Below are 17,918 nucleotides of genomic sequence, written 5' to 3'. Positions count from 1 at the left end.
GGGGCGGGCCAATATTGACCCCAGGGCTTTTATTTGAACAAACTTGGTAGACACTCACTAGAAGATGTTTCGTGCCAAATATCTAAGCTCTAGCTCTTTGGGTTTTTTAGAAGAAGATATTTAAAGTTTTTTCTTTTGGTTGCCATGGCAACCAGAGTTCTGCATGGAATTAAATTCTTTGAACAATTTTCAAAGGTGACAACCAAAGGAATATTCCTGTGAAGTTTGGATGAAATTGGCTTGGTGGTTTATGAGGAGATGTCATTTAAAGGAAAAGTTCAGGACGGACGACGGAGGACGGACGGACGCCGGACGAAAAGTGATCAGAAAAGCTCTAATTATGCAGGGTAGAGTTATCATTCTTGTGCACTGCACTCCTCCTCAATATGATCTATCCATCTATGTAGTTTCAAGTTAATACCTCAAATACGTTTTGCACAAAAATGTGGGATGAAAGGACAGGCAAAGGGAAGGACAGACAGATGGAGACTATTTCTATATACCCCACTGCCATTTTGGCAGGGGATAACAATTTTAGTAAAGCTTCATGCTAGGAACATCCCAGGAAAATTTCTTCTTGCATATCAGACTGGCGTTTCCGTTAGTTTTACCCATGCCGGAAATTTCATCTGGCATGGGGGGTTCCAGATGAGTCACGTGCTGTACAATGGCACGATAAAGATGACGTCATTTTACCGTTATGAATGATTTTGTAATTCATACGCTGTTGAATGAAGTAGTTACGGTTGTAATGATATAAATTTTCATTGAAAATAAAGATAAAGAATTTAAAATATTATGGAATATGGTAGATTATGCAAGAAAAAATATCTGACATACTCGGCAAGCCTCGTTACCGCCCAATGGGCGGGTCACCTCGGGACTGATATTCCGATCCGAACCGCAAAATATGACAGATATTTTTTCTTTTGTTCTGTTTACATTTAGATGGCCCTCTATCCCTATTCGATAGTGCTGACATACAGACGGATAGACATACAGACAGATGGATGGTGCGATTTTAATATGCCTCCCTTCGGGGGCATAATAATCTTACCTTGCTCTTGATATTTTCCAGCTTTTACTAGTTTAAAAGATTTGAATACAGCACCTTCTTCATGCAGATATTTTGAATGTGGTGGCATTGAGCCAGGAGTTATTCCTCCTATATCTGCATGATGACCTCTGCTAGCTACAAAAAATACTGGGCTTTTCTCCCCCTGGTAAAACACCTGTAAGTTCAGAGTTTATTATTATTAACATTTGTAAAAGATAATTTAGCAATAAAATAACAAACAAATATCAAAGCTAACCCTTTTGGACAGTATCTAGTTTTTGGGACAATATCAAATGAAATGTTTGACAAAAGAAATGAACGAAAATTAGGCCATGACTTTTTTTTATTGGTTACTGTATAGCGCATTATATCTGCGGTGTCAAATGTTGGCGTTTTTTAAAGTGTTTTGAATTGGCGGGGTCATAAATTGGCGCAAACGCTTTTAGACCGCCAAATTAAAACACTTGTTGGCATAAATATGGGGTCATGAATTGGCGATTACAAATAAAGAATAAAAAAAATAAATAAAAATAACACCGGTCACGCAGTAGTTGACTGTCCTCGTTTATTTTACGGCATACGGTATACCTATGCTTGGTCACCTCTATCTTTACATCTGCTAATTCTTATAATTAACTGGGATCAGACAGGTGTAAATATGGTACCGTGTGGTAACTGGACCATGGAAGAGAAAGGTATGCCCTATTATCCTGCAGTCTTTAAAGCGTGAAAAATTGTTCACGGTCACCACAACTGATTGCTATATAATTACAGTTATCATTAGTTTTATTTCAAATTATGAAACATAACAGTGAAAACAAAACAAATACTAGTTTACTTAAATTCGATAATAAATGACATTTAGATTTGTTTCTCGTCGTGTGATCATCTTCGTAATAAATAGAGTATATAGATATCTATATAATTAAATGAGTTTCGTACCAAGACTTAAAAATAAACAAATTCTTTTCAGCTTACTTGTAATGTTTATTTTTATTACAAATAATCAAGGGAGATTACTCGGACGAACCAAAGCTATTTTACCATGAGTTGTCTACCTTTCAAAGAATAATGGCGATGATCTAAAATGGCGGTGCTTTAAATTGGCGGTGTTTTGAATTGGCGCTACTGACCCTGACCGCCAATATAGCCAAATATAAACCCCCGCCAAAATAAGTACTTATACAGTAACATTTTGTTAGAAAATGGTCCATTGGGTGGTCAAAAAAGTCCAATGGGCGGTCAAAAAACAACAAAAACAAGATTGCATTTGAGAAAAATGCTATGCCACCGCATTAATACAACACTAAATAGTAATATAGAAACAGATTTTTTTTAGTTTCTATACAAATGAAGATTGCCATAATGCATAGATCACTGACCTATCTAATTCTTATTATTAGATTAGTGGTTAAATTGTTATTCAAATAAAAGATCAGAGTAGAAATCTATCAATGCAGTTGAGTCTAGTAAATTTGGTGGTGAAGGTCATATTCAAAATTCCATGACTGTACATCAAAGGACAACACAGTAAGACACTTTGTCAAAATCTAGGCCAGCTGATATCAAAGTTCACTTACATCTTAATCTGTGCACATGGTTTAAATTTCAAAGCTGCACATTAAAGGACAAAAAAGTAGGTCACATCATCAAAATCTAGGCCAGCTGATATCAAAGTTCAATTTTACAAATAAAAATGTGCGCATAGTCCAAATTTCATGGCTCTAAATCAAAGGACAAGAAAGTAGGTCACTGTCCCATTGGGCAAGGCAAAATTTTGACCCAAGGATTTAATTCAAACAATCTTGATACAGGTCCACCAAACAACATTTTATGTCAAATATCTAAGCTGTAGCTTTCTTCAATTCAGAAAACATTTAAGTTTCTGTTTTTACTATGTGTACATAATGAAAATCAATGCCCCTGGGCAGGGCCAATTTTGACACCAGGGGCAAAATTTGAACAACTTTGGTAGAGGACCTATGGATGATATTATAAAGCAAACATCAAAGCTCTTAAATATGATAAACAAGAAAAAGCGGCGTTCAATGAACGCAACCCCCACAAGAACCAGCAGCAAGAGCCAGTGGCAAGGAGCCCAGGAGGACACCAAACAAAAACAGGACGGCAAAAGGCAGAGCATGGGCAGGATAATCACTTAAATCATACATATCGGAAGAAATAATTAATAATTGTTAAGGAACTCAAAGAAAACAAATAAATTATTACTTTAATTTTGAATCTTTATACTTTTCCTAAAATCTTAGTACATTTTTCACAGGTTTGATTTTATCGAAATATTTTTTGCTCATCTGGAGGCGTGCAGCTTTAAGCTGGCACAAGGGTAAGACGAGTTCTGCACATTGCCCAGTTGGGGTGAACATTTGAGTAAAGTTTGAAGAAAATTCTTCCATTAGTATAGAATTTATAGAGCGGACACAACATATTGTCTAGTATTGATTGTATGTTATTTAAAGACTTAAAAAGGGGCATAACTTTGTCAAAATGCCATATAAAGTTATAAAACTTGACCTGCTTGATCTTTTTTGTGACACCTCAAATATGTTTTAAGTTTCAAGCAAATACCTTTGCTAGTTTCAGAAATATTCAAATACATGTTGAAATTTAATAATATTTTCTAAGTCAATTTTTGACCTTCAAGTGTGACCTTGACCTTTAGCTGACACAAAGGTAACATGGATTATGCACATAACCTTGTTGAGGTGAACATTTGAGTAAAGTTTAAAGAAATTTTTTCCATTAGTATAGGATTTATAGAGCGGATATGACATATTGTCTAATATTTGATTGTATGTAAATTTGAAGACTTAAAAAGGGGCATAACTTTGTTAAAATGCAATACAGAGTTATGAAACTTGACCAGCATATCTTAATTGTGACACTTCATATATATTTTAAGTTTCAAGCAAATACCTTTTCTAGTTTCAGAAATATTCAAATACATGTTAAATTTAAGAATATTTTCTAAGTCAATTTTTGACCTTCAAGTGTGACCTTGACCTTAAGCCGACAAACAGGTGACATGGGTTCTGCACATAACCTTATTGAGGTGAACATTTGAGCCAAGATTGAAGAAAAACTTTCAAATACTGTAGGACTTACAGAACGGACATGACATACTGGCTAATATTTAATTGTTTGATATTTGACCTCCAATTGTGACCTTGACCTTGAGCTGACACATGGGCAACATGGGTTCTGCACATCCCCTTGTTGAGGTGAACATTTGAGCCAAGTTTGAAGAAAATCCTTCAATTGGTATAGGGTTTATAGAGCGGACACGAAAATGGAGACAGACCGACAGACTGACGCGACAAAGCGAATCCATTATAGCCTCCCAGCATTTTGTGGTGGGGGTATAAATATCTTTGCTCTAGGCCTTGTGGGTCTTTACAAGAACATTTTTAAATTTATTCTTATAATTCCTTTTGGTTGCCATGGCAACCAGATTTTTGCATGGAATGAAATTCTTTGAACAACTTTGGAAGCCCTTCACCCAAGGAACAATCCTGCCAAGTTTGGTTGAAATTGGACTAGTGGTTTTTCACAAAAAGATTTTTTAAGTTCACTATATAATCTATATAACACAAAAACATACACACATACATACACAGTGTTAGCGATTTTCCCTAACTTTACTGAGTACCTGGGACTCAGTGCTAATAGATCTGTTACGTCCCAATTCAAATGGAACGAGTCCTCAATTACAAAAATGTCAATGTTTGCATAACTTCATAATACAATCAAATTTGTGACTGTTGATGTTCGCGGATACCATTGATAGGTTGGCCCAAAACGAGGCCGAGCACTTGCTCCTAGTCTACGTTTGGGATATAAATCTGCATTGCTAATGAGAAAGGAACAAATGAAAATGAGGTGAAAGTCAAGTTCTTATAATACAATTTATTTAAAGTGAATAGAAAATCATTTTCAAGCAGAGCAAAAAAACTTAAGAGAGAATTGACCAATTATCGGGGAAAAAGTGTTTCGTCCCAGGGACTCAACAGCCCTTTTTTTCTTTCCTCCCTGGCAATTTTAGCGAGTAAATTGATATGTTTACTCAGTAAACGCGAACACTGCATACAAACACGCACACAAACACACAGGCGAATCGCTATATGCCACCACATCGCAGATGCTGCGGTGGCATAAAAACAAACAGAAACACCTTTTAAGTAGGAATGAATAAAATTCATAACTGTCTTCCTATTTTACAGGAAAATAATAGTAAATACTCTTTATCTTTTAAATCTTAGCATTGGACTACAGTACAGGCTAAAAGTAACACTATATAAAATATACAGTAGGTTAATAAGCCAGTGCATTGCTAAGTTATATATTCTGCATACTTCAAATGTGAAAATGTCCAAATCAATACATAGGGACAGACATTCTTAAGCATTTGAGCAGACAAGCTTTTTTAAGTCAAGGCCAAGTGTGACCTTAACCTTTGACCTCAAAATCAATACGGATCATCTACTTATCATGACCAATCTAAATACCAACAAGAAACATGGCAATGCCACGAAACCAGATTTTCAATTATCACCATTGTAGATAAATATGTTGTATTTGAAATACAAACACAAGCAACAAACAATGTAACTATGTGCAATGTAAAACATGAATAATGTAGGAGGAATTACCACAGAAGAAGTGTTCACTATATATTCTGTATAAGGAAAAAAAACAAAGGGCCATAATTAGGTAAACAAGAGCCACCGCCGGGCGGGGGCAACGCTTGACTTTTTACTTTTTCTAAACGCAAACATAGAAAGGTTTGAACATATATTGATGTTTCCTTTTTATAAATTTAGTTGGTCTGTCTTGTCACATTAGTATTGTTTATATATTTTGTATATATATGAATAGAAACATTAAGCATATTTCTAAAAATAGCTACAGTACGCGATTTCTAAAAATAGCAACAATGACGCAATTTCTAAAAATAGCAGCAATGACGCAATTTCTAAAAATAGAAAAAATGACGCAATTTCTAAAAATAAAAAAAATGACGCAATTTCTAAAAATAGAAACAATGACGCAATTTCTAAAAAAAGAAAAAAAAATGACGCAATTTCTAAAAATAGAAACAATGACGCAATTTCTAAAAAAAGAAAAAAATGACGCAATTTCTAAAAATAGCAACAATGACGCAATTTCTAAAAAAAGAAAAAAATGACGCAATTTCTAAAAATAGAAAAAAATGACGCAATTACTAAAATAGCAACAATGACGCAATTTTCTAAAAATAGAAAAAAATGACGCAATTTCTAAAAATAGAAAAAAATGACGCAATTACTAAAATAGCAACAATGACGCAATTTCTAAAAATAGAAAAAAATGACGCAATTACTAAAAATAGCAACAATGACGCAATTTCTAAAAATAGAAAAAATGACGCAATTTCTAAAAATAGAAAAAAATGACGCAATTACTAAAAATAGCAACAATGACGCAATTTCTAAAAATAGAAAAAATGACGCAATTTCTAAAAATAGAACAAAAATGACGCAATTACTAAAAATAGCAACAATGACGCAATTTCTAAAAATAGAAAAAATGACGCAATTTCTAAAAAATAGAACAAAAATGACGCAATTTCTAAAAATAGCAACAATGACACAATTTCTAAAAGTAGAAAAAATGACGCAATTTCTAAAAATAGGAAAAAATGACGCAAATTCTAAAAATAGCAACAATGACGCAATTTCTAAAAATAGAAAAACATGACGCAATTTCTAAAAATAGAAAACATGACGCAATTTCTAAAAATAGAAAAAAATGACTCAAAAATAGAAAAACATGACGCAATTTCTAAAAATAGAAACAATGACGCAATTTCTAAAAATAGAAACAATGACGCAATTTCTAAAAATAGAAACAATGACGCAATTTCTAAAAATAGAAACAATGACGCAATTTCTAAAAATAGAACAAAAATGACGAAATTTCTAAAAATAGAAAAAAATGACGCAATTTCTAAAAGTAGAAAAAATGACGCAATTTCTAAAAATAGGAAAAAATGACGCAAATTCTAAAAATAGCAACAATGACGCAATTTCTAAAAATAGAAAAACATGACGCAATTTTTAAAAATAGAAAAAATGACGCAATTTCTATAAATAGAAAAACATGACGCAATTTCTAAAAATAGAAAAAAAATGAAGCAATTTCTAAAAATAGAAAAAAATGACGCAATTTCTTCAAATAGAAAAACATGACGCAATTTCTAAAAAAAGAAAAAAATGACGCAGTTTCTAAAAATAGAAAAACATGACGCAATTTTTAAAAATAGCAACAATGACGCAATTTCTAAAAATAGAAAAAAAATGACGCAAATTCTAAAAATAGAAAAACATGACGCAATTATATACATGTATATATATGTATATATTTGATATATATATATATATATATATATATATATATATATATATATATATATATACATGCATATATATATATATATATTATATATATATATATATATATATATATATATATATATACCTGCATATATGTATATATATACACACACACATTTATATATATATTTATATATAATACATATACTATACATACACACACACCGATAAATGCACAATCTGAGAAAATTCAGTAATATAACCTTCAAGGTCAAGGTCATTAAAGAGCCCAAGCAAATTTGGGTTTGATAAACAACAAGGTCTGGTCCTTAAGAATGTTCTGTTATAATATGAAGTTTATCCCTTCAAAAATAGCAAAGTTACAGTCAGTTACTGCCAAAACAATGAAAATTTCAATAATTTGACCTTCAAAGTCAATGTCATTGATGAGTGAATGTCAAGGTCTGACTGGTTATTTTTAAGGGATATCCTTGAAGATTATTATGTTCAAGTTTGAAGACAATCCATTCAAAAATAACAAAGTAACAGCCAATAACAGCATGAACAAGCAAAAATTGGACTTTTAACCTTGAAGGTCAAGGTCATTTATGGATGAAGGTCAAGGTTAGTGTGGTCTACTGAAAGGTCTTGTCCCAAGGGTTGTTGTGGCCAAGTATGAAGACAATACACCAAGAAATAAAAAAGTTATGATCCAGGTACAAGTTTTCGGACGGCAACGGCAACGGCAACGGAGACGGCAACGGCAACGGCAACGGCAACGCCGACCTGACTATAACAATACCTCTACTTTTTTTTTCAAAAAAAAAAAAGTCGAGCTAAAAATTATCCAATCACAAACCCCGACAATATGCGCCTGAGGGCACTTGATAACAAAGCTTCAGTGAAAGTTTGGTCAAAATCCATTGAGAAATGTAGGAGAAGTTGCGCATGGTAAAAATTGTTCACTATATAATCTGTATAAGGAAAAAAAACAAAGGGCCATAATTAGGTCAAATATTATACAATCACAAAACCCTTACAATATGCCCAAGGCACTTGATGACAAAGCTTCTGTGAAAGTTTGAACAAAATCCGTTGAGAAATGAAGGAGTTGAGCACAGAAGATTTTTTTCACTATATAATCTGTATAAGGAAAAAAAACAAAGGGCCATAATTAGGTCAAATATTATACAATCACAAAACCCTGAGAATATGCCCCAAGGCACTTAATGACAAAGCCTCTGTGAAAGTTTGGTCAAAATCCGTTGAGAAATGTAGGAAATCTGTATAAGGAAAACCTGGTTAAATATGAAGGCTGTGGGTCAAAGGAATTTTAAGGAAAAACTGATGGACGGCCAGACGCACATCCGGCCAAAATGTAATAAGGGGCCATTAATTTCTTTTGTCATTTTCTATTGTTTAATAGAGGGCCAATGGCCCCTTAATCTATTGTTACTGAATGAACTCTATTGTTCTCTTTTGTTCTATTTACAGTAAGATGGCCCCCTATGCTTATTCGGTAGTGTGGACGGACCTCTGGATGGACGAACTGATTCCAGTATACTTTGTTTACAACTTTGTTGTGCGGGGGTATAAATATACCCTATAACAGACTATGTTAATTTTTGACCTCTTAAGGTGACCTTGAACTTGGAGGTAGGGATGCATGTGTTATGCATGACACATTGTCTTATTAATGTGACTAATTGTGCCAAATATTTTCAAAATCCTTTGGTCTATGAAAGAGTTATGGACTGGACACAAAATATACCCTATAACAAACTATGTTAATCTTTTACCTCCAAGTGTGACCTTGACCTTGGCGGTAGGTGACCGGTTGTTCCGCATGACACATTGTCTCATTATTGTGAACAATTGTGGCAAGTATTTACAAAATCCCTTCAAAGATAAGAAAGTTATGGACTGGACACGAAATATACCCTTAAATAGACAATGCTGACCTTGAATGATCAAGTGCGACTATGATCCTGGAGGTATGGGTCTCGTTGTTGCACATGACACATCTTCTTATTATAACAAACATTTGTGGCAAGTTATTTCAAATTCCTTTACCTTTTTTCTTCGAAAAGGCAGGGGACAAAAACAGTTTTTAACTGGAATACTTACTGGTGTAATGACAGTAAGATCAGGCAGATGACTGCCACCTGCCTGAGGATGGTTTGATAAAATCACATCACCTGGTTCAATATCATTGCCCAATGTCTTCATCTGAAATATAAACCTAATTTATTAACTGTATGTTCTATCTTTTTACAATATCTTTATCTGTATGTTCAATATCTTTTTACAATATCTTTATCTGAAATAAAAACCTAAGTCATAAATATTGTACTTTCAATATCATTCCCAAATGTCCTTATCTGAAATATAAACCTTATTCAGTTAATACTGTACGTCCAATGTCTACATCTGAAATATAAACCTAATTCATTTTTACTGTACATTCAATATCATTCCCAAATGTCCCTATTTGAAATATAATTTAAACATAATTCATAAATACTGTATGTTCAATATCATTCCCTACTGTCTAAATGTGCCATATTGTAAAATATACGCATCATAAGCGCAAAGTTACGTACAGTCCCACAGTGTGGTTTATTTTTGATCATGGCATATAAACCTCAGTCATTAATACTGTACGTTCAATATCATTTCCCAATGTCTTCATCTGAAAAATAAACCTTAATCATTATACTGTACCTTCAATATCATTTTCCAATGATTTTATATGAAATATAAAAGTTATTTATGATAGTCTGTCCCATTAAAAATGGTAATGAACTTTTGCCTGGTGTGAATTAAAAAACGAGGTTGAATAAAAATTAAAGTATTTTTGTAAACTAACAAGAGCCATGTAAGCATGGCCATCCCTCTCCGAATGTGTTTGCTCATTGCTCGTATGTAGTTGAGCAGAATAATTCAACCTAAAGAGGTCTTTTGGTAATGAAAACTGATGGCTGAAGTGATTACAGATTTGAAACCTATGTGAAAACTAATGGCTGAAAATACCAAAGGGCAATAACTGAAAAATAATGCAGGGTATGTTATCGTTCTTGTGTGCTGCACTCCTCCTCAATGAGATCTATCCACCTATGAAGTTTCAAGTTGTTTCCTTGAACACTTTTTGAGATAAGCTCCGGACAAAAAGTATGAAAAATAACAAAGGGCAACAACTCAAAAATAACAAAGGCTAGAATTATCACTCTTGTGCACAGCATTCCTCCTCAATAAGATCTATCCACCTATGAAGTTTCATGTTGACATCTCGAAGATTTTTTTAATTTATGCTCCACTCAGGTAAAAACTTAAGTATGAAAAATAACAAAGGGCAATAACTAAAAAATTATGCAGGTAGAGTTATCATTCTTATGCACTGCACACCTCCTGAGTGAGATCTATCCACCCATCAAGTTTCATGTTGATATCTCAAAGGCTTTTTGAGTTATGCTCTGGACAAAAATTAAGTTTGAAAAATAACAAAGGGCAATAACTGAAAAATTATGCAGGGTAGAGTTATCATTCTTAAGCACTGCACTCCTCCTCAATATGATCTATCCACATATTAAGTTTCAAGTTGATATCTCCAACACTTTTTGAGATAAGCTCCGGACAAAAAGTATGAAAAAAACAAAGGGCAATAACTCATAAATTATAATGGGTAGAGTTATTATTCTTGCGCACAGCATTCATCCTCAATAAGATCTATCAACCTATGCAGTTTCATGCTGACATCTCAAAGACTTTTTGAGTTATGCTCCACTCAGGTGAAAAATTAAGTCTAAACAAGAGCCACCGCCTGGCGGGGGCAATGCTTTTCTAAAAGCAAACACATGTCACATTAGTTTTGTCTATATATTTTGTATATATAAATACTCATTTATACATATATATATATATATATATATATATATATACATGTATATATATATATATATATAGAGAGAGAGAGAGAGAGAGAGAGAGAGAGGAGAGAGAGAGAGAGAGAGAGAGAGAGAGAGAGAGAAACACGCAATTCTATAAATAGAAATACGCATTTCTAAAAATAGACATGCAATCCTATAAATAGAAACACGCAATTCTATAAATAGAAACACACAATTCTATAAATAGAAACACGCAATTCTAAAAATAGAAACACCCAATTCTAAAAATAAAAACACGCAATTCTATAAATAGAAACACGCAATTCTAAAAATAGAAACAACGCAATTCTAAAAGTAGAAACACGCAATTCTAAAAATAGCAATTCTAAAAATAAAAACACACAATTCTAATAATAGAAACATGCAATTCTTTACATAGAAACACTTATTCTAACAAGAACGAGTTTGTTAAACACAAATGCCCCCGGCTCAGACTCTTGTCAGTAACAATATTTAAAACAAGAGCCATGTCAACATGGCCATCCCCCGCCGAATGTGTTTGCTCATTGGAAGAATGTATATGTAGTATAGCGGAATAATTCTATTTTAAGAGGTCTTTTGGTAATGAAAACTGATGGCTATAGTGATTACAGATTTGAAACCTATGTGAATACTGATGGCTGAAAATAACAAAGGGCAATTACTGAAAAATAATGCAGGGTAGGTTATCATTATTGTGTGCTGCATCCCTCCTCAGTAAAATCTATCCACCTATGAAGTTTCAAGTTGATACCTCAAATACTTTTTGAGAAAAAATTAAAGTATGAAAAAGAACAAAGGGCAATAACTCAAAAATTATTAAAGGTAGAGTTATCATTCTTGTGCAGTGCACACCTCCTGAGTCAGAGATCTATGCACCTATGAAGTTTCATTTTGATATCTCAAAGGCTTTTTGAGTTATGCTCTGGACAAAATTAATTTTGAAAAAAAACAAAGGGCAATAACTGAAAAATAGTGCAGGGTAGAGTTATCATTCTTAAGCACTGCACTTCTCCTCAATGAGATCCATTCACCTTTGAAGTTCAAAGTTGATACCTCAAATACTTTTTTAGATAAGCTCTGGACAAAATAGCATGAAAAAAAAGGGCAATAACTCAAAAATTGTATAGGTAAGAGTTATCATTCTTGCGCACAACATTCCTCCTCAATAAGATCTATCCACCTATGACATTTCATGTTGATATCTCAAACACTTTTTGAGTTATGCTCCACTCAGGTGAAAAATTAGGTATGAAAAATAACAAAGGGCAAAAAACCCAAAAATTATGAAAGGTAGAGTTATCATGCTTGTGCACTGCACACCTCCTGAGTGAGATCTATGCACCTATGAAGTTTCATGTTAATATCTCATAGGCTTTTAGAGTTATGCTCTGGACAAAAATCAATTTTGAAAAATAACAAAGGGCAATAACTCAATAATCATGCAAGGTAGAGTTATCATTCTTGTGCACTGCACTCCTCCTCAATGAGGTCTATCCACCTATGAAGTTTCAAGTTGATAACTCAAATACTTTTAGAGATATGCTCCGGACAAAAATGTCGGACGGAAGGACGGACGGACGGAAGGTCGGACGGACGGACGGAGACTATTTCTATATCCTCCGCCGAAATTTTTCGGCAGGGGATAATAAAGGCTGTATCAGGCAAAAGTGTAAAAAATCTATTTTTAGCACTGGTGACCTTGACCCAACTGACCACTAACTCCATCCAAAGGAAGAATATCATGCAACTTATTTTCCTACCAAATATGAAAAAAATCTGTCAATATATAAAAGCTGTATAGACAAAAGTGTAAAAATCTATTTTTAGCACTGTTGACCTTGACCCAACTGACCCCTACCTCCATCCAAATGAGAATACCTCAATTTTATGTTCCTACAAAATATACAAGACATCTGTCGATAGAATAAGGTTAATACACCTGTAAAAGTGTAAAAAATCTATTTTTGACATTGGTGACCTTGACCCAAATGACCCCTTACTAAAGGAAAAGGAAGAGGACCTCCCTTGGTATGACAATTATAAACATGAAAGACACTAACTTAAAAATAAAGGCTGTATGAGCAGAAATGTTTAGATTTATTTTTTTACACAAGTGACCTTGACCTAGAAACGCCTAACGCCATAAAAAATTAGAGGACCGTTAAAGGTATCCACCTACCAAATATGAAAGATATCATTAAATAAATTAAGTAATTAGGTGAAATCTTTTGATAAATCCAACTTGGCGGAATAGATTAACCATACAAGGCCCTATTTTCAATTGATAAAAAGGGAAATTACTGGGAAAATGGATGGCACATTTATATAACTTGGCAATATCATGTACATTGTATTGATAAGTAAGTGTGAAAATTATTAAGCCATTAGTTCAGATAGAACATAAGATATTTCAAACTTGCCAGTTTAGGTTAACCATTATTCATTTTCTAAGTGCTGAAAAGGGCCATAACTTGGTGCAAATGGAAGCCATAGTAATGTAACTTGCCCAGATCATATACTTTTTATGGATTAGTAAGTGTGTAAATTATGAAGCCATTGGTACAGGTAGAACTTAAGAAAAATCCAACATGCCATTCTAGGTTAACCTTGTATGGACAGACGGACAGACAGACAGATTACTATATGCCCGGGGGCATAAAAATAGAAACACGCAATTCTAAAAATAAAAACATGCAATTCTAAAAATAGAAACACGCATTTCTATAAATAGAAACACGCAAATCTAAAAATAGAAACATGCAATTCTTAAATAGAAACACGCAAGACATAATAACAAATTTACAGCCAATAATAGCAAGAACAAGCAAAATTTGGACTTTTAACCTTGAAGGTCAAGGTCATTTATGGATATAGGTCAAGGTTAGTGTGGTCCACTGAAAGGTATTGTCCCAAGGGTTGGTGTGGCCAAGTATAAAGGCAATACACCAAGAACTTAAAAAGTTATGATCCAGGTACAAGTTTGCGGATGGCAACGCCGCAACAATAACAATACTCTGCTTACCTCTACTTTTTTTTCAAAAACAAAATTTCATTTAATTGGTCTGTCTTGTCACATTAGTTACACGCATTAGAAACACGCAATTTTATAAATAGAAACACGCAATTCTAAAAATAGAAACACGCAATTCTAAAAATAGAAACCGCAAATTCTAAAAATAGAAACACGCAATTCAAAAAATAGAAACAAGCAATTCTAAAAATAGAAACACCCAATTCTACAAATAGAAACACGCAAATCTATACACAGAAATGCGCAATTCTATAAATAGAAACACGCAATTCTAAAAATAGAAACACGCAATTCTAAAAATAGAAACGTGCAATTCTAAAAATAGAAACACAAAATTCTATAAATAGAAACACGCAATTCTATAAATAGAAACACACAATTCTAAAAATAGAAACACGCAATTCTAAAAATAGAAACACGCAATGACCAAATTCGAACTTGACCTGTACATACCTTTGACAAAGCCATATCTCAAATTTGAGTTGAATGTGTAATACCGTTGGGGAACTAATGAATGGAAACTGAAAATTTCATATTATTTTCAAAGTGAAAGGGGCATTACTCTGCCAAAAAACATTAAACCATGACCAAATTCGAACTTGACCTGTGCATTCCTTTGACAAAGCCATAATTATGTCAAATTTGTGTTGAATGTGTAATACCGTTGGGCAGATAATGCAGGGAAACTGAAAATTTCATATTATTTTCAAAGTGAAAGAGGCATTTCTCTGCCCAAAATCATCGAACCATGACCAAATTCGAACTTGATCTTGGCATTTTTTTGACATATCCATATGTCAAATTTGAGTTGAATGTGTACAACTGTTGGGGAGATAATGAATGGAAACTGAAAATTTCATATTATTTTCAAAGTGAAAGAGGCATTTCTCTGCCAAAAATCATTGAACCATGACCAAATCGCACTTGACCTGCGCATTCCTTTGACAAAGCCATATGTCCAATTTGAGTTGAATGTGTAATACCGTTGGGGAGATAATGAACAGAAACTGAAAATTTCATATTATTTTCAAAGTGAAAGGGGCATAACTCTGCCAAAAATCATTGAACCATGACCAAATTCGAACTTGACCTGTGCATTCCTTTGACAAAGCCATATGTCAAATTTGAGTTGAATGTGTAATACCTGTAGTGTTAACCCCCATTCAGGTAGCAATAATTTATAAGAGTTACAAGGAATACACGGGGGCAAACTACATGAGCTCGTCTGGGCCCGGCTTTTTGGTAAATTGATATTTACTGCCTGTCTGGAAATGAAAAACAGAGGCAATATAGAGTTTTACGATTAACTTTATTAAAGGAATTTAACAGTTGTAACGAACAGCTAATAATATTACATCATATAGTTATTAAAATGTTTATTTGTATTTATGACAAATAGTAATATTGTGCACCCTAATTCTTTTAATTCATCTGAATAAATAAAACGAATTCTTTACGAACACAAATGTCAAATTATTCCTAAGATATCTGTATCAATTTTAATGTAGGAGTCTTCTAAGGAAGTTCACACTTTAATATGTTATCACCGATCAACAAATACACTTAAATATTATATTCACCAATTTAGTGGTTTCATACCACAAAGAAACTAGTTACAATTTTAGTTAGACTACGCCGTAAGATTTACCATTTTGTAGCTTTTACCAGTTGGTGAATTTTACCAGTTTGTAAATGTTAGCAACTACGTAATCCCCATCAACATCTTTGACCAATTGTACACATTAATAAATTAGCACTTGAAATATACGTAGGATAGAGATTAGTTATGAAAAATACACATTGGTTGAATGGTTTATAATGTTCACCAACTGACAAGGTAAATATAACGAACTTTACACTTAAGAAAGGTTATACTGGTAAACACTTGACTTTTAAACACTTTGAAACACTGGAGATGGAGACACCTAGGAATAACCACATTTTTTGTTATGCCTCCCCAATGTTAATACCATTCGTCAAATCTTACTGCAGCGGTAATCAGGTAAAAAAATAGTACCTTGATTTTTTTAAGCTGACTCATCACTCATCACAGACATTTACAATATGAAAATATTTTCATTCTTTAACTTCATATCTGCAATTTGTAAAGATAATTAATTCTCTGAAATTATTTTTTTTCAAAATCACTTCTCCGTGACGTCATACTGCGGCGGTAATCAGGTTTAGTCATACGTTGGTCATAAATAGTTCAGGTATGAAAACCCTTCTACATAATAACTTTATCAATAATTTTTTAACAAAAAGCATAAATGAAAATTTATAATTAGGTGGCAAATATTCTTTATTATTTTGGATAACAATTTTCCAATTACTACGCAGCGACCAACTGTTTATGACGGGTCATTAACTAGAACGTTGCAACACCGGAGTCTCAATATCATGCATGTTCTTTTGTTGTTATAAACGATTACTAGTCCTTAATATTTTTTAAAGACAAATAATGGTAAACTGTCGCTTACATCAGAGACCTGGATCATGCTTGCATGATAACTAAGGAAAACTAACTTATTAGTACACCCCAGGAGGCTGTACGTGGAAAACGCTCATAAACCGCTATATCATATAGCTGTTAGTAAATATTTTGCATACATTTAACTAAAAATTCATTGATGGTGATGAACATATAGTTTGAAAACATTATATTCTTGAACCATTATCGCCGAAAAAAACTATTTAACTACAAAACTCCGACAAAATTTCAGCACAAGATTACATTTTACATTAGCAAAATAAAAAAAGCAATACTTATATTTTCATCTTACATAATTCATTAATCAAACTTTTAACATAAAAGTATCTTTTAAAAATATGTCTGGCAATTGACAGATCCCTACTCTGATCTTTTATTTGTATAGGAATAAATCTAAACATGACTGTGCTCTTTTGTTTAGGAATATTTTGTAGTGAAAGTCTTAATATATCCACTAATCTCATAATTAGAATTAGACAGGTCAGGGATTTATACAACCAGTTAACTACGCTCATTTTAATCCCAATAGAAACATTCAAATATTTGGGGTAAAAAACATGACCAAAGTACCTAGTAGTCGTTTACCCGAGGCTATCTGATTTGTACGAGGGGGCATAACCCCCGAGTATTTATCAGATTGCCGAGTTTTTTGATGATCTTTCTCTTTTGTATCATAGTCAAACATAAAAACAAGTTCCCTGTTTTCACAATAGGAAACCCCGGCAAAAACGAACCAATGAACGAACATCTGAATTTGATATTTCTGTCGCTTTCTATTTCTCTGCCGTCACAATATGTAAACCCCAGCAAAAATGAGCCAATCAATGGGCATGCTCTGGAGTGCGGGTAACTTATACTTGCACTCCAGTTAATGCACTGTGCATGTATATGTATACAATTTAACTCTGACACATTTTCAACAGAAAGGTCCCCAAACTATGATACAACAAGGAAATAATTATTTCAGAGAAAGACGCAAAGATTAGTCTTCAATCAAATGAATGACCCCGTATTGTGTAAT

At 33.2% G+C, this 17,918-nt stretch overlaps 1 protein-coding gene across 1 annotated transcript in view; it reads right to left on the bottom strand.

Moving 5' to 3' along the window:
- The window catches only part of LOC132715397 (5-oxoprolinase-like), a gene marked incomplete at its 5' end in the record, with an annotated part of 254,579 nt that overhangs the window by 84,794 nt on the left and 151,867 nt on the right, over positions 1–17,918 (bottom strand). The window contains 2 exons of the mRNA XM_060698394.1: positions 1,058–1,232; positions 9,574–9,675. Of these exons, the coding sequence (XP_060554377.1) occupies positions 1,058–1,232; positions 9,574–9,675 (277 nt within the window). The remainder of the gene's footprint in view (positions 1–1,057; positions 1,233–9,573; positions 9,676–17,918) is intronic.

This window comes from Ruditapes philippinarum, unplaced genomic scaffold (assembly GCF_026571515.1).
Source record: "Ruditapes philippinarum isolate M1 unplaced genomic scaffold, ASM2657151v2 ctg66_1_1_1_1, whole genome shotgun sequence".
Lineage (NCBI taxonomy): Eukaryota > Metazoa > Mollusca > Bivalvia > Venerida > Veneridae > Ruditapes > Ruditapes philippinarum.
Note: the sequence above shows the minus strand (reverse complement) of the source record. Positions and strands in the feature narration are given on the sequence as shown.